Genomic DNA, 18,488 nt, shown 5'->3' with positions numbered 1-18,488 from the left:
TTCCTCAACTCTGTTTTAAATAACTGACCTCTTATTCTCAACCCATGCCCTCTGGTACTGGACTCTCCCAACATCTGGAACATATTACCTGCCTCAATCCTATCAAATCCTTTAATTATCTTAAACGTTTCAATCAGATCCCCTCTCAATCTCCTCAATTCCAGCGTGTACACGCCCAATCTCTCCAATCTCTCTGCGTAAGACAGCCCTGCCATCCCAGGAATCAACCTAGTGAATCTATGCTGCACTTCCTCAATTGCCAGAATGTCCTTCCTTAAACCTGGAGACCAAAACTGTACACAATATTCCAGGTGTGGTCTCACCAGGGCCCTGTACAAATGCAAAAGAACATCCTTGCTCTTGTATTCAATTCCCCTTGTAACAAAGGCCAACATTCATTTGCCCTCTTCACTGCCTGTTGCACTTGCATTGACTGGTGAACTAGGACTCCTAGGTCTCTGCATTTCTCCCTTACCTAACGCGACACCGTTCAGACAATACTCTGCCCTCATGTTCCAGCTTCCAAAGTGGATAACTTCACATTTACTCACATTGAATGACATCTGCCAAGTATCTGCCCACTCACTCAGCCTATCCAAGTCTCCCTGTATTCTCCTAACGTCCTCTTCGCATGTCACACTGTCACACTGTTTAGTATCGTCAGCAAACTTGCTGATATAGTTTTCAATGCCCTCATCTAAATCATTGACATAAATCGTAAAGAGCTGTGGTCCCAGTACAGAGCCCTGTGGTACCCCACTAGTCACCTCCAGCCAGTCTGAGAAACACCCATTCACTGCTACCCTTTGCTTTCTATCTGCCAACCAGTTTTCTATCCATGTTGAAACCCTGTCCCCAATGCCATGAGCTCTGATTTTACTCACCAATCTCCTATGTGGCACCTTATCGAATGCCTTCTGAAAATCTAGGTACACAACATCCACTGGCTTACCCTCGTCTAACATCCTTGTTACACCCTCAAAAAACTCCAACAGATTAGTCAAGCATGATTTGCCCTTGGTAAATCCATGCTGGCTCGGCCTAATCCTATTTCTGCCATCTAGATGTGCCACTATTTCGTCCTTAATAATGGACTCGAGCATCTTCCCCACGACTGACGTTAGGCTAACAAGGCGATAGTTCTCCGTTTTCTCCTTCCCTCCCTTCTTGAAAAGTGGGACAACATTAGCCACTCTCCAATCTTCAGGAACTGATCCTGAATCTAAGGAACATTGGAAAATGATTACCAATGCATCCGCAATTTCCTGAGCCACCTCATTTAGAACCCTCGGATGCAGACCATCTGGACCCAGGGATTTATTAGCCTTCAGTCCTACCAGTCTACTCATCACAGTTTCTTTCCTAATGCCAATCTGTCTCAATTCCTCTGATATCTTATCCATACATCTGGGAGATTGCTTGTGTTCTCCCTGGTGAAGACAGATCTAAAGTATGCATTAAATTCTGTTGCCATTTCCCTGTTTCCCATAACAATTTCTCCCAATTCATTCTTCAAGGGGCCAACATTGTTCTTAACTATCTTCTTTCTCTTCACATAGCTAAAAAAGCTTTTGCTATCCCCTTTTATATTCCTGGCTAGACTGAGCTCATACCTGATTTTTTCTCTCCGTATTGCTTTTTTAGTTAAGATCTGCTGTTCCTTAAAACTTTCCCAATCATCTGTATTCCCACTCATCTTAGCCCTGTCATACTTCTTTTTCTTTAATGCTATACAATCTCTGACTTCCTTTGTCAACCACTGTGGCCCCTTCCCCCTCTTTGAATCCTTCCTTCTCATTGGAATGAACTGCATTTGCATCTTTTGTATTATGCCCAAGAATATCTGCCACTGCTGATCCACTGTCTTTCCTGCCAGGGCATCCGCCCATTTAACTTTGGCCAGCTCTTCCCTCATGGCTCCGTAGTCTCCTTTATTTAATTGCAACACTGACACCTCTGATCTGCCCCCATCCCTCTCAAATTGTAGATAAAAACTTATCATGTTATGATCACTACTTCCTAATGGCTCCTTTACTTCAAGATCACTTATCAATTCCTGTTCATTACACATCACCAAGTCCAAAATAGCCTTGTTCCTGGTTGGCTCAAGCACAAGCTGTTCCAAAAATACATCCCTTAGACACTCCACAAACTCCCTCTCCTGGGGTCCAGCACCTACCTGATTCTCCCAGTCCACCTGCGTGTTGAAATCTCCCATAACGACTGCATTACCTTTAGCACATGCCAATGTTAACTCCCTAATCAACTTGTACCCAATATCCACGCTACTGTTTGGAGGCCTGTACACAACACCCATTAGGGTCTTTTTACCCTTACTGTTCCTCAGCTCAATCCACACAGACTCTACTTCCCCTGTTCCCAAGTCACCTCTTGCTAAGGACTGAATCTCATTCCTCACCAACAGGGCCACCCCACCCCCTCTTCCCATATTTCTGTCTCTACGATAGCACGTATACCCTGGTACACTCAATTCCCAGGCCTGATCCCCTTGCAGCCATGTCTCCGTTATCCCAACAATATCGTAGTTCCCCATTTTCATCTGAGCTTCAAGCTCATCTGTCTTATTTCTGACACTACGCGCATTCAAGTATAGAATTCTTAGCCCATTCCTCCTCTCTTTGCTTAAAACACTGTCTACTGTACCTAACCCAGCTCCTTGAACTTCCATCGGGCAAATTGCACCCTGAATTTTGATGACCTTCTCAAGATCACCCAAACCTTGTACACATTTAACCCCATGCACCTTCTGACCAACCCTCTGGATCTGGATCCCTGCCCCCTGCACATCTAGTTTAAACCCCCCCGAGCAGCACTGGCAAACACTCCTGCAAGAATGTTAGTACCCCTCCGGTTCAGATGTAGACCATCCCTTCGAAACAGATCCCAATGTCCCTGGAACAAAGACCAATTATCCAAAAACCTGAACCCTTCCTTCCTGCACCATGCTCTCAGCCTCGTATTAATGTGCATAATCATTCTATTCTTCTCCTCACTCGTACGTGGCACAGGTAGCAATCCCGTGATTGTCACCCTGGAGGTCCTGCCTTTCAGCTTCCCTCGTAACTCCCTGAACTCTCTAAGCAGGACCCCCTCACTCACCTTACCTACATCGTTGGTCCCTACATGGACCACTACATCTGGGTTCATGCCCTCGTTCTCAAGAATAGCCTGCACCCGATCTGAGATGTCCCGGACCCTGGCACCAGGGAGGCAACATACCATCCGGGATTCCCGATCTGCCCCACAAAATCTCCTACCTGCCCCCCTGACTATAGAATCCCCTAAAACTATCGCTCTCTTCTCTTCCCTCCTCCCCTTTCTAGTTGAGGGTTCAAACTCTGTGCCAGAGGCAGGACCACTACAACTCATTCCTGGTAGGTCATCCCCATCAACAGTATCCAGTACGGTATACTTATTGTTAATGGGAATGGCCGCAGGGGTGCTCTGCTCTCTCTGCCTGCTCCCCCTGCCTCTCTGGACCGTCACCCATCTGCCTACTTCTTGGTTTTTTGGTGTGACTACCTCCTGATAACTCCTATCTATCTCTGCCTCCACCTCCCGAATGATCCGTAGTTCATCCAGCTCCTGCTCCAACTCCCTAACTCGGTCTGATAGGAGCTGCAGCTGGACGCACCTTTTGCAGGTGTGGTCATCAGGGACAACTGTGTTGACCCTGACCTCCCACATACTGCATATGGAGCACACCACTGCTCTGACTGTCTCCCCCATACCTGAACTGGATTAATAGAATAAGTCTAAAAAGCACCTAGCGACCTTACCTTCTTCCCCTCAGCGAGCAATCACACAAGCTTACCGAAGTCCCCTTACGCCGAAGCCCACTTAGCCAAAGCCCAGGACTCTGCTTCCACGGACAAGGAAGGAGGACAAGGAGATGGCAGATGAACTAAATGAGTACTTTGCATCAGTCTTTACTGTGGAATACACTAGCAGTGTGCCAGATGTTGTAGTGTGTTGAAGGAAGAGAAGTGGGTGCAGTTACTATTACAAGGGAGAAAGTGCTCAAAAAGCTAGAAGACCTAAAGCTGGTACGTAAGTCACCTGGACCAGATGAACTGCACTCTAGGGTTCTGAAGGAGGCAGCATTAGAGATTGTGGTGGCATTAGCAATGATCTTTCAAAAATTATTGGACTCTGGCATGGTGCCAATGGACATGGCAATTACAAATGTTACTCCACTCTTTAAGAAAGGAGGAAGGCAGCAGAAAGGAAGTTAGACCAGTTAGCCTGACCTCAGTGGTTGGGAAGATGTTGGAGTCAATTGTTAAGGATGAGGTTATGGAATACTTGGCGACACAGGACAAAGTTAACATGGTTCCCTTGAGGGAAAATCTTACCTGGCAAACCTGTTGAAATTCTTTGAGGAGATTATACGTAGCATTGATAAAGGGGATGTAGTGGATGTTGTATATTTGGACTTCCAGAAGGCCTTTGCCAAGGTGCCAATCTTGCCAAGTTAAGAGCCAAGTATTACAGGAAAGTTGCTAGCATAGTTAGGGCACTGGCTGATTGGTAGGAGGCAAGGTGTTGGGAATAAAACGATCATTGTCTGGTTGGCTGCTGGTGACTACTGGTGTTCTACTGGGATCGATGTTGGGACTGCTTTTTATGCTGTTTATCAATGATTTAGATGATGCAATAGATGGCTTTCCTGCCAAGTTTGCAGATGATACAAAGATTGGTAGAGGGGCAGATAGTGTTGAGGAAACAGGTAGGCTCCACAAGGACGAGATCTTACATTAGTGGAATGGGCAAGACAGTGGCAAATGAAATACTATGTTGGAAAATGGATGGTCACGTACTTTGGTAGAAGAAATAAATATGCAGACTATTTTCTAAATGGAAGAAAATCCAAAAAACTGAGATGCAAAGGGACCTGGGAGTCCTTGTGCAAAACATCCTAAAGGTTAACTTGCAGGTAGAGTCAGAGGTGAGGAAGGCAAATGCAATGTTAGCATTCATTTCAAGAGGTCTAGAATACAAGAGCAGGGATGTGATGCTGAGGCTTTATAAGGTCCTGGTGAGGACTCACCTTGAGTATTGTGAACAGTTTTGGGCTCCTCATCTAAGGAAAGATGTGCTGTTATTGGAGAGGGTCCAGGGGCTTTTTATGAGGATGACTGCGCAAATGAAAATGTTATCATACAAGGAATGTTTGATGGCTCTAGGTCTGTACTCGCTGGAATTTAGAAGGATGAGGGGTGATCTCATTGTAACCTTTCGAATGTTGAAAGATCCATACAAAGTAAATTTGGAAGGGATGTTCCCCATGGTGGGAGAGTCTTGGACAAGAGGGCACAGCCTCAGGATAGAGGGGCATCTGTTTAAAACAGATGCGGAGAAATTTCTTTAGCCAGAGGGTGGTGAATTTGTGGAATTTATTACCACAGGCTGCTGTAGAAGCCGAGGTCATTGGGTGTATTTAAGGCAGAGATTGTTAGGTTCTTGCTTGGTAGGGGTTGAGGAGCAGGAAAAAGGAGGTCAGCTGTGATCGAATGGCAGAGCAAACTTGATGGGCCAAATAGTCTAATTCTGCTCCTATGTCGTATGGATACGTTGGGCAAGCTGGGACTTTTCTCATTGGAGCAAAAGAGGATGAGAAGTGACATGATAGATGTGTATAAGATAAATTACTTGCTTAGAGTGGACAGTCAGTGCCTTTTTCCCAGGATGACAGTGACTTGTATGAGAAGGCAGCCACAGGGGTCTGTGTTGGGAACAATTCTTTTAATGGTATATGTTAATGATTTGGATGATGGAATTGATGGCTTTGTTGCAAAGTTTGCAGTTGATATGAAGATGGACGGAAGTGCAAGTAGTTTTGAGGAAGTAGAGCAGCTTCAGAAGGACCGAGACAGATTAGGAGAATGAGCAAACAAATGGCAGATGGAAAGTGTATGGTCATGCACTTTGGTAAAAGTGCATGGTAAAAGGGTTTGAGCTATTTTCTAAATGGAGAGAAAGTACAAATCAAAACAGTTGCCCGAAGGAACTTGGGAGTCCTTGTGCAGGATTCCCTAAAGGTTAATTTGCAGGTGCTGAGGAAGGCAAATGCAATGTTAGCATTCGTTTCAAGAGGTCTGGAATATAAAAGCAAGGGTGTAATGTTGAGACTCTTCAAAGCACTGGGGAGGCCTCACTTGGAGTATTGTGCACCAGTTTGGACCCTTTATCTTAGAAAGAATTTGCTGAAACTGGAGAAGGTTCAAAGGAAATTCACAAAAATGATTCCAGGATTGAATGGCTTATGATACTAAGAACGTTTGATGACTCTGGGCCTGTATTCAGTAGAATGAGGAGGGACCTCGTTGAATCCTATCAAATGTTGAAAGGCCTTGGAGTGGAAGAGGATGTTTCTTATGGTGGAGGAGTCGAAGACTAGAGGACACAGCTTCCGACTAGAGGGGTGTTCTTTTGGAACAGAGTTGAGGAGGAATTTTTTTGCCAGAGAGTGGTGAATCTGTGGAATTCTTTGCCACAGGCGGCTGTGGAGGCCAACTCTGTATGTACATTTATGGCAGAGGTTGATAGATTCTTTATTGTCTGGGCATGAAAGGACACGGGGAGAGGGCAGGAGATCAGCACTGAGAGGAAAATTAGATCAGCCATGATGAAATAGTGGAGCACTCAATGGGCCAAATGGCCTAATTCTGCTCCTATGCTTTTGTTCTTATGGTCTTGAATATTAACAGAGATGAGTAGTTATTATATAAAATACAAGCAGGTAATTAATTGTTGAGCTACAAAGAAAATAATTAAACAGTCTAATTTACCATCCCTTCCTTATCCACCATGATGTCTGTTTACACTAATTCCATATGCCTTTGTGCCTTTCCAAGTAACTATCCAAATAATATAATCGCAGCTGTATCTACCTTCACAATCCCGTTTGGCAGCCCAAAGATTCACCACCGTAGAGGTAGATAAATGAGCCCCTCAAATCTTCTTTCAATTTTGTCCTCTTATCTTGAACGCTTTGGTTCAAATTCTTATCTGCCCTGAGAAAAAGATTCTAATTGTCTATTCCATCCATCCATGTCCCTCATAATTTTATAAATCTCTAAAAAGTCACCCTTAGTCTCCTGTGTCCCAGTGTGGAAAGTTTGCAGCCTGTCCATTATAATTATTGCCCTCCATTACAGGCAATAACCTGTTGAATCTGTTTTATGTTGTCTATTTCTACCACAGCCATGCTCTGCAGAAATGTGCACAAAACTCTGTCAAACCCGAGGATGAGTTGTGTGAGAATAGGACCAATCAGGTGCAATAGTAGAAACGTGTGCATGGAGTCGGAGCAGGTAGCAGAGGTATTTAATGAATACTTTGCTTCAGTATTACTGGTTAGGCACAGGAGTACATTCAGCCAGAGACTCATTCCACCGAGATGCAACACTGAGCGTCATAGGAAGCCATTCCTGCTTGTGGCCATCAAACTTTACAACTCCTCCCTCGGAGTGTCAGACACCCTGAGCCAATAGGCTGGTCCTGGACTAATTTCCACTTGGCATTATTTACTTATTATTATTTAATTACAACACTTGGGGAAAAAAGTTGGAAATTATAAACAGGGCCGCGTCAGGTGAAGGTAACACAGCTCTGGGACGCCACTTCAGCCTGGGGTGAGTCCACGATTAGAAACATAAAGAAAAATGCTGAGAAAATAAAAAATGCAGTGATTAGTTCATCACAAGTGTTTTCAAAGATTGTTACCAAAGTGCGTAACCGGATTCTTGACAAAAATGGAGAAAATGTTGAGTTTGTACATTGAGCATGAAACAAAAAAAAACACTCAGTTCTGATCATCTTTGTGTGAAAGCTTTGGAAATTTATGGTTGTCTTTGTTTAGAGGCTAGTGAGGGAGTGTCGAGTGATATTGTTAGCTTTAGTGCAAGTAGGGGATGGTTTTCTAAGTTTGTTAATCATCACAGGCTTCACAACTTAGCTGGGCGTGGTGAGCAAGCTAGTCCTGACCATGAAGCTGCTGAACACTACCCTTTGCAGTTGCAGGCTAAGATAGCTGAGTTAGGCATCATACTAATGTAGGTGTTTAATGAAGACAGGACCGGGCATTTTTTGGAAGTGTATGTTGAAACACATTTACATAAGTAAGGATGATAAAACTGTGTCAGGTTTCAAGGCAGCAAAGAATAGGTTAACTCTGCTTATGTGTTCCAATGTGTTAACTTTCTATGATTTATTATGTTGAATATCACCTTAAATTGTTGAAATATAATATGAATGTTGCTTTGTGGTACTGTTTTTGTGTCGTATTGGTATGAAAATGTGAATAAGTTACAGATAAAACATATTTAGGAAGCCCTCCAGAACGCATCCCAATTTTCTCCATTTAAATAATTATTCACATTATGTGTTTCCATACTATGTGTCGACTGCGAGGAACATATTCCCCACCTATAACGAGGATAGGGTGTATTTGTGTTTTAAGTTTGTAATTAGATCACTTTGCAGAGATCTGTTTTCACTTTGACATGAAAGAGTCTTTTTCTGTTGATCAGTGTCAAAAAAGCCAAATTAAGTCCACTGTGATTCAATGTTGTAAAACATTAAAACATGAAAACTTCCAAGAGGGGTGAATACTTTTTATTGGCACTGTACAAGAACTCAGTTGAAGATCTTTATAGTATGTCTTCATTCATTATTGCAGTAATGTACTCCTTTATTAATATTGCAATGCCTCATCATCTCTTACATCATGACTCCTATCCCATCATGCTTGAAGGTTCTGTACCCATATTAAATTGCTAAAAATTATACAGTAGTTGAAATTTGAAGGATATTCATAAATGTTGACATATTTGATAGTATTTAAGCTAAAGTAGTTAAGAGTAAGTGTAAAGTCTGGCCTGAGTCACTGTATAAATTCTCTCATGAATCTGGTCTGTTTTCAGGTGGCTTTTCAGAAGTAACCATGAAGAAATTATGACAAGTGATGAGGCGGCTGAATTTCCCTGTTCACTTGGTAAGGTGCTAACATTTTACCAAAAGGCGGTGTGACATAAAGCAAATTGCAGTAGCTGGGCAGAGGGACTTTTTGGAGCAAGGTGGTTTGGAGGGGTGGTGGTGGTGATGGTTTGGACTTTGGTTGGATGAGTAGGAAAGGTGGGTGCTATTGAACTGGAAACCAGTCCATTGAGTGGTTCATACTGAGATGGGTTCCAAGTGCCAGACTTCTGGATGTCAGTATACTTCTCAGCCAGTTCAGGTAGATGCCCTTTAAAAGGTGATGAAGCAGGGGTGAGGAGGGGGGAAGCGTGTTAGGAGAGAACCTCACTGACTACTGTTCTCGTGGATTGACCAAAGTCAAAGCAATGGCCCTGCATTTTACTGCCGTTCCTGTGCTCCTCTGTGTGTTAGTGCTCGGCTGAGTAAAGGACCACACCCACATTTTTGTTTTCTTTAGAGAATATTTTCATTCAAATTGAATTGTTTAGTCAACAAAAAAAAAACTGGTGTTATGGTCCATTTTCCTGACAACACCATGGGTGTTTTTCCTTCAGCTTATTGAAGGTTACTTCAAAGTTGTGGTAGAAGCTGAGGGCTGTGACAGAACTTAAATGACAGACCTCTGGAAAGTCAGGGTTGCATTTGCAGGATTGGTGTTGTACAAAAGTGATCACCCAGTATAGAGGGCAGGACGTTAGGAGCAGTTAAACTGAAGCCCAAGTAAGTCATTAATATATGTGGAATGTTTTCTTTGAGGCCCTGCAACCATGGGGAAAGGCAAAAAGAGAAGTATGGGAAGTGCTGATGGATAACGGGCTTAGTTTTACAACAGGAACAGTGACGAGGAGTAGGTTTGCATGCAGTGTGCTTGTGGGATTGACGGAGAGTTAAAAGTTGAATGCCGTGTGTTTTCAATCCTGGCCAGGAACTGGGTCCTGTGTGGCAGTGGTTAACTATGAAGGCTTTGGACTTGAAGAGCTGAGTTTCAAGATGGGTGACAGGATAGTAATCATTGGTTTGCTCAGCACAAGCATGCAGTGGTTTCTTGGTCAAAATGAAGCAACTGCACAAACTGGATTTGTAAAAATAACTCACGTGAAACCGGATAACTTTCTGACACTGTAAGTAATTCTTACAATAGAAATAGAAGTACTATTAAGTGACCTCTGTTGGAAAGTACATAAATGAATCCTGAACATTAAATTAATCTACCTGTTGCTACTTGCAGTGAATTTCAAATTGGAGAGCAATTATTTGAGCAAGACCCAGAGAATGTACTAATTAGTCAAGTTCATTGTCATCTACACAGGTACATGTATGTACAGGTACAATGGAAAACTGACTTGCAGCTGTATCACAGACACACAGACATCGTATAAGCAGGAAGGAAGATATAAATTTAGCATTAATTAGATAGTTCTTCTACAAGAAAGAACACAATTGGAACGAAGAAAGATGTTTATTTTAGTGCGAGGTGATCAGAGTGGTCATAGTGTTGCTAAATTGCAGGTATTAGGGTTTTGCCAGTGGGTTGGAGGGAAGTCATTTTTGAACCTGGTGGTGTAGGACTTCGGGCTTCTGTACCTCCTGCCTGATGAGAGCTTGGAAAATGGGGCATGGCACAAGTGATGGGGATCTCTGGATGTTGACTTCATGAGGCAGTATTTCCTGTAGTTACTACCAGTGGTGGGGAGGGGCGTGTCAGTGATGTATTGAGCAAATTCCATTTCTCTCTGAATCTTCTTCTGTCCCTGCATGTTCAGCTTGCTGCTTTTAATGCTCTTAATGCAATTAGTCAGCATTCTTTCAGCAGTACATCTGTAGAAGTTTGTTAATATGTATGGTGAGAAGAGGAACCACCTAAGAAAGTAAAAGCATTGGTGCACCTTCCTTGTTATTGTGCCTATGTTCAAACAGTGATCACTAAAGGTACAGGAAATAGTATAATTACCAGCACATGATGTTGAAGAAAGAACTGTGTATGAAATTGAATCACATATTGGAATAGTTCAGATTCTTTGGAGGTGAGACAGAGTAAATGATGTGGGGATTTTTCCTCTATGGAAGAGCCCAGAACCAGAGGGCTGCATCTCTATACGAGGAGTCTATTTAAAACCGGAATGTAAGGAATTTCTTCTGTGGGGTGTGATCCTTCAGCACTCGTGTCGCAGAAGTGTGGGACAGACTTCTTGTGAATATTTAAGTCTGATATATTTCTGACCAGTTTTTTAAAAAAAATCGAAGGTTGTGGAGGGAAAAGGCAATAAAATAAACAAGAAATGTCTGATCAGCTGTGGCCTTATTGAATTATGGTTTAGCCTTCAAGCACTAAATGGCCTATTGCCTATCCTGCTTCCCATTCAAAAGGCAATTGAGTGTGATTGAAATAAGTATTCAAAGGAACTAAAGGAAATACCTTCATTGATTAAAATCAGCTAAATTGTCATAATTCATTTTCTGCTTGTGCTATGTTTTACTCTTGTGCTTTGGATGGCTCTGGGTGTTCCATTGTCATTTTTTACAGCTCAGGATCCTGATCTCCAGAAGAAACCAAGAACTAAACTTTCATTGTTGAGGGGAGGGGTTGCTAGGGTGGGAGGATGGATGGAGTTTGGTGTTTATAGTGGGTGAAGAGAAGATGTTTAAACCTGGTCATTTAAATATCATTGTAGATAGTGAATTCGATTCCCCTCAACATGTTTGTGTCTCAATTAGCAGCCAGCTAGCCAGGCATTAGTTTCTGTCTAAATCCTTGAAGGTTCATTATGGACTTCTGGTGTTATTAAGTGCTTGAATAAACAAAGGCAAATTTAAGTTGCCTCCATATTGGACAGTGGCAATAATGTGTTCAGCTGTATGATAATAGGTCAGATTATAGCCTCAGAATCAATTTTATGGCAACAAGCTTTCAGAGTCTGCAGAAGTAGAATTTAAATAGCAATTATTTTAATTGATCAGTCCACCTGGCATATTCCTAACGTTTTCTTCCTGATGTTATGTTTTAAGCTTTTCTTTTAAGTTGAAGTATATAGTGGCCCATCAATTCCACAATTATTGCTGTTACAGGTGTCAACATTGAGTATTTAAACACTGTTCCATTTCTTTAAATAAATACCATAATTGCATTGATCTCCCAACATGAGTGTCTGTGCTGAGAAATCAAGGCACTTTTGCTTAACTAGTGCACAAAGGTACACAGAAATCTCTCAGAAAAATGTCATAACCTCACTCCCTGGTCAAAATCTTCACTTCTGTTACAATGAATTGTGCAACATTTTGAAAGTAAAAAAAAGTTTTCTCATTTGTATTAAAAATGGCGAGATTTAAGTCAATAGGTAATATTTGTAATCCTTTTTTTGTCTCAGAATCTCTCATTTAATCATCTTTATATGCAAAATCTTTTGCTTTAATAAATATCCAAGTTTATAATTAAGCTTAAACATTTTTAATAACTTGCATATTCTATTGTATTATAATTAAGGACAAACTTGCATTTGTAGTAATATAATCATAGTGAATAAAACACATTTACATTACTGCCCCTGTAGTAATGTAAGAAGTGTGACACTTGGCAGATTCATACATATGAGAATATGTATTTGCTGATGGTTGTTGGTGACAGGAAACTGGGAGGAAATCCCAGATTTCCAGAACAGTATTAGTGAGATTCCTCACAGCACCTGAGAGATTAAATGAGCTCTTTCTGCAGTGTCTCAGCAGAAAATACTTTGTGGTTTGTATTTTCCAGTCAGTACTCGTTATCTAAAAGTCTGGGAAACTTTATGATTTGTGAACAAAAATTCCAGTTTAATTTTGCTATGTATTTTATAGACTGCAGCATACACAGAACAAAGATGGAATGTGAAGTACCATGAAGTCCTTATTTTAAGCCATGTTATTCTGGGTGAGAAGTAATGATTTTCAATAAATTATTAAAAGCTGTTAAACAGCATTGCCGAAGAATAGCAAGAATCGTGCCACATGTTTCAAATTCACATCAAGTTCACAATTCATTTGCACATTTGCATACTCCCTTCATCTGAAGTATCCCTGGCAGCTACTTATGAGCTTAACTGTGTGTCCCAATGCCAGAAGCTGCTGTCTGATGTATACAGGAATAATGGGTGAATGTGGACATTTGCAATGCTGTCACATCAAATTCTGACCTATAACCTGATGATGTAAAGAGATGTTACTGCTCCAAGTACCAGATTTCTGTGAGTGACAAGCAATTTAGAGTTGCTGACCTTTATGCATTAGCTACTCTTTGAATAGCTGCATGAACTATATCTGGCTACCAGTTTTAGTGCACACAGCAAAACCCAGGGAGCTTTGGTTGTAATGTGCATCACCTGATGGGATCCTTTGCTCCCAGCTGTGCCAGCTGTCAGAACTTTAGAACAGTATTTGAATGTTGCTGGATGTCTCTGATATTCAAAAACATGTCGAAGCTGTTTTTTGAAGTGCTTTATTTTAAATTTAAGCATCTAAGATGGGGAAATGTTTGCAGTTACTAGGAAACACTTAGTAATTAAATTAAGGAAATTCAGTTTTTACTTTGCCTGGAGCTTGCTCCTCAACATCAAAGTCACGCTTCTTTGTAAAGAATAGAATTACTGAACTTTCAGGGGCTGCAACTGGTACATGTGTAATGTGGATTTCCTAGTATAAGACTGTAAGACATGGGGGCAGAATTAGGTCATTCAGTCTACAATTCCATCATGCAGATTTATTATCCCTCTCAACCCCATCCTCCTGCCTTCTCCCTGTAACATTTGATGCCCTGACTAATCGAGAACCTGTCAAACACTGCCTGAACTATACCCAATGACTTGGCCTCTACAACCATCTGTTGGAATGAATTCCACAGATTCACCACCCTCTGGCTAAAGAAATTCCTGCTCATCCTGTTCCAAATTGATGTCCTTCTATTCTGAGTCTGTGCCCTCTGGTTGAAGATTCCTCCACTGTAGTGGACATTCCCTCCACAGCTGTTCTGTTTAGGTATTTCAATACATGATAGCTTTCAATGAGATCCTCCCACATTCTTCTAATCAGCAGTGAGTACAGGACCAGTGCTTTTGAATGCTCATACGTTAACCATTTCATTCCCAGAATAGTTCTCATGAACCTCCACTGGACCCTCTCCAATGCAAGCACATCTTTTCTTAAATAAGGGGCTCAAAACTGCTCACTGTACTCTGTGCAGTCTGACCAATGGCTTATCAGCCTCAACAGTGTGTCTCTGCTTTTATATTCTAGTCCTCTTGAATTGAATGCTAACTTGGCATTTGCTTTCCTTACTACCAACTCAATCTGCAAGGTTACCTTTGGGGAATCCTGCACAAGGACTCCCAAGTCCCTTTGCACCTCAGATTATTGAAATTTTTCCGGTTTAGAAAATAGTCTAATCCTCAATTCCTTAAAATAAAATGCATGACCATACACTTCCCTGCACTATATTCTGTCTGCCACTTTTTGTCCATTCTCCCAGATTGTCCAAATCCTTCTCCAAGATCTCTGCTTCCTCAACACTACCCGCCCCTCAACTTATTTTCATATCACATGTAAACTTAGCCATAAAGCCATCAATTCAAATCATTGACAATAAAGTGAAAAAAGTGGTCCTAAAACTGATCCCTTTACTCCTACTCTTTGCCTCTTGCCAGTCAGCCAGTTTTCTATCCATGCTAGTATCTTTCCTGTAATACCATGGACTATTATCTTTTTAAGCAGCCTCATGTGTGGCACCTTGTTAAAGGCCTTCTGAAAATCCAAGTACACAACATCCATTGATTTCCTTTGTCTGTCCTGCTTGTTATTTCTTCAAAGAATTCCAGCAGATTCATCAGGCAAGATTTCCCCTTAAGGAAACCATGCTGACTTTGGCCTATCTGGTCATGTGGCTCCAAGCACACTGAAACCACATCCTTGATAATGGACTCCAAATTTTTGCAATCACTGAAGTAAGACTTGCTGGCCTATAATTTTTTTTTTTCTGTCTCCTTCCCTTCTTAAAGAGTGGAGTGACAATTTTCCAGTCCTCCGGAACCATTCCAGAATATAGTGATTGTTGAAAGAACATTGCTAATGCCTCTACAGTCGCTTCACCTACCTCTTTCAGAACACTGGGGTGCACTCCAGGTGACGTACTGTATTTACCTTAAAACCTTCCAGGTTCCCAAGAACCTTCTCAATATAATAGCAGCTATACTCACTTATGCTCCTGTCGCTCAACTTTCTAGCACAGTGAAGACTGTTACAAAGTAATTCTTGAGTTCATCCACCATTTCTTTATCCCCATTACTACCTCTCCAGCATCATTTTCCAGCAGTCCAATGTCCATTCTCACCTCTCTTTTACTCTTTATATATCTGGAAAAAAAAATTCAGTGTCCTTTTCTATATGATTGGCTAGCTTACCTTCATTTCTTGCTTTCATGACTGCCAATAATTTGAAGAAAGGAGTCTAGCACTGATATGTAGCTGGGAATCACTGTCGATTGACTGAAGGTAAGTTTAGGACTCTTGTGTTTGCGTAGGATTCCTGTGTTTGCAGACAGTAACACAAACGCTGGTAGTCCGCAGTTTGCGTTGCTGCGGTTCTCCAATCCAGGCAAGGATTTATCAATATCTTAGAAAGCAAAGATGACACAGCTCTAGAGCATTACAGGGCAGCCAGGAAGGAGCTTAAGAATGGAATTTGGAGGGCTAGAAGTGGACATGAGTAGGATTAAGGAAAACCCCAAGACATTCTGCACATATTTGAAGTAAAGGAGAATGTCTAGTGTGAAGGTGGGACTGATCAGGGATAGATAAGGGAATGTGTGCCTGGTGTTAAGAGGGGAAGGATAGGTCCTTAATGAATACCTTGCTTCAGTGAGAGGGATCTTAACAATTGTGAGGACAGTAGAGAACATGCTGATATGCTGGAATGTGTTGACAGCAAGAAAGAGAATGTATTGGAGCTTTTGAAAAACATGGGGCCAGGCAGAATGTAATACCAAACAACTGAAGAGTGATAAATGTTATTCCTTTGTTCAAGGAAGGGAATGGGGATAGTCCTGGGAATTATAGGCCAGTGAGTCTTACTTCAGTGGTGGGCAAATTATTGGAGAGGATTCTTAGACAGGATTTATGAGCATTTGGAGAAACATCATCTGATTAGGGGTAGTCAGCATGGCTTTGTGAGGGGCAGGCCATTCTTCACGAGCCTGATCGAATTCTTTGAGGAGGTGACAAACAAGTTGAAGGTAGAACAATGGTCTGGTGTATATGGACTTTAGTAAGGTATTTGACAGGATAGGCTTAGTCAGAAAGTCAGGAGGCATGGGATTCAGAATTGCCTTTGCCACAGAAGGTAGAGAGGGTGGCTGTAGATGGGGCTTATTCTACCTGGAGGTTACTGACCAGCAGTGTTTCATATGGATCTGTTCTGAGACTCCTCCTCCTTGTGATTTTTATAGATGACCAGAATGAGGAAATGGAAGGGTGGTTTAGGAAATTTTGTAGATGGAATGATGGTTCATGGTGTTGTGAATAGTGTAGAAAGTTGTCATGATTGCAGTGGGACATTGACAGGATGCAGAGCTGGGTTGAGAAGTGCATAGAAACATAGAAATCTACAGCACATTACAGGCCTTTCAGCCCACAATGTTGTGCCAACCATCTAAACTCCTCTAGAAAGTGTGTTCAAATTCCCTCCTGCATAGCCCTCTATTTTTCTAAGCTCCATGTATCTATCTAAGAGTCTCTTAAAAAACCCTATCGTACCACCTCTACCACCTTTGCTGGCAGTGAATTCCATGCATCCACCACTCTCTGGGTGAGGGATAAACTTACCTCTGACATCTCCTCTGTACCTACTTCCAAGCACCTTAAAACTATGTCCCCTCATGTTAGCCATTTCAGCCCTGGGAAAAATCTTCTGGCTATCTGCACAATCAGTGACTCTTATCATCTTATACACCTCTACCAGGACACCTCTTATCCTCCGTCACTCCGAGGAGAAAAGGCCAAGCTGACTCGACCTGTTCTCATAAGGCACACTCTCCAATCCAGGCAACATCCTTGGAAATCTCCTCTACTCTTTCTTTTTTTATATTAGTTTTTTTATACATTTTCTACATCGCTACAGATAAAAAACCCCAGATCAAAATGAACATTAATAGAGTGCAAAAATAAACATACAATAATAATATGGTACAAAAAAAGATAATTGAGAAAGCACCCAAATTGAAGACATGTAAAATTAGTATCCTCCCCAAGCCCCGCAACAAAAAAAAGAACTCCAGACCAACCACAACACAATATAGAGAATATAAATCAGGACAATTAAACCCCCAAAACTGTAAATACACTTAGCAACAGAAGATATTAATGCCTACTACCAAAAAAAAAAGGAGCTGAAAGCAAGGGACCAAAAAAAAACCTTAGTTAAGAGGAAGGTTATGAAAGTACTCAATAAAAGGTCCTCAGACCTTATGGAACTTTATATCCGAATTAAGAACTGAATAATGAATTTTTTCAAGGTCTAAGCAGGACAAAATATCGTTAAGCCATTGAGCATGTGTGGGCGGGGCAACATCTCTCCATCTGAGGATTAAACGTCTAGCCAGGAGAGAAGCAAAAGATAATATTCGACACTTAGTCGAACTCAGACGTAAATCTGTCTCACCCAAAAAACAGAACAAAGAAATTAAAGGGTTAGGTTCTACGTGGTGATTCAGAATATACGATAACGTTGTGGAGACATCTTTCCAAAATTTCTCCAAGCTAGGACAAAACCAGTACATATGAATGAGAGAGGCCTCGCCCCTTTCGCATTTATCACAAAGAGGACTAATATTAGGGTAAAATCAAGATAATGTAGACTTAGACATATGGGCTCTATGAACAATCTTAAACTGTAAAAGGCAATGGTGATCACAAAGAGAGGTTGAATTAACCGATTTGAGAATCGAGACACAAGTCTCATCAGATAAGGAGGTATTTAAATCATGCTCCCACGTCATTTTAATTTTATCCACAGGGGCATGTTGTAAGGCTGCTAATTTGTCACGAATAAATGATATTAAACCTTTACCTAGTGGATTAATAGTAAGAAATAAATCCATAACATTTTTCTCAGGCATTTCAGGGAAGTTAGGAATTAAAAGATTAATAAAGTGTCTAATTTGGAGATATCTAAAAAAAAAAAGAGCATTGGGCAGATTGAACTTAGCAGAGAGCTGTTGAAAAGATGCGAAGCGATTATCAATAAAAAGATCTTCAAAATGTCTAATGCCCTTCCTATACCAATCATGGAATGCTGAATCATATGTAGTAGGTTAAAAAAAAAAGGTGATTATGTAATATAGGGCTAGAAAAGGAAAAACCATGGAAACCATAAAATTTCCTAAACTGAGCCCAAATACGCAAAGTGTGTCTAACAAGAGGATTAACTATTAATCTGGACAAACTACTAGGGCGTACAGAGCCAAGAAG

The 18,488-nt window shown here is 41.4% G+C and overlaps 1 protein-coding gene across 1 annotated transcript in view; it reads left to right on the top strand.

Annotated features, from left to right (window-relative positions):
- LOC132390921 (SH3 domain and tetratricopeptide repeat-containing protein 1-like) overlaps positions 1 to 18,488 on the top strand; it is a 91,346-nt gene that overhangs the window by 16,219 nt on the left and 56,639 nt on the right. Inside the window, exons 6-7 of the mRNA XM_059963456.1 lie at positions 8,949 to 9,019; positions 9,929 to 10,124. Coding sequence (XP_059819439.1) covers positions 8,949 to 9,019; positions 9,929 to 10,124 — 267 coding nt within the window. The remainder of the gene's footprint in view (positions 1 to 8,948; positions 9,020 to 9,928; positions 10,125 to 18,488) is intronic.

Source organism: Hypanus sabinus, chromosome 3 (assembly GCF_030144855.1).
Source record: "Hypanus sabinus isolate sHypSab1 chromosome 3, sHypSab1.hap1, whole genome shotgun sequence".
NCBI classification, from domain to species: Eukaryota; Metazoa; Chordata; class Chondrichthyes; order Myliobatiformes; family Dasyatidae; genus Hypanus; species Hypanus sabinus.
Note: the sequence above shows the minus strand (reverse complement) of the source record. Positions and strands in the feature narration are given on the sequence as shown.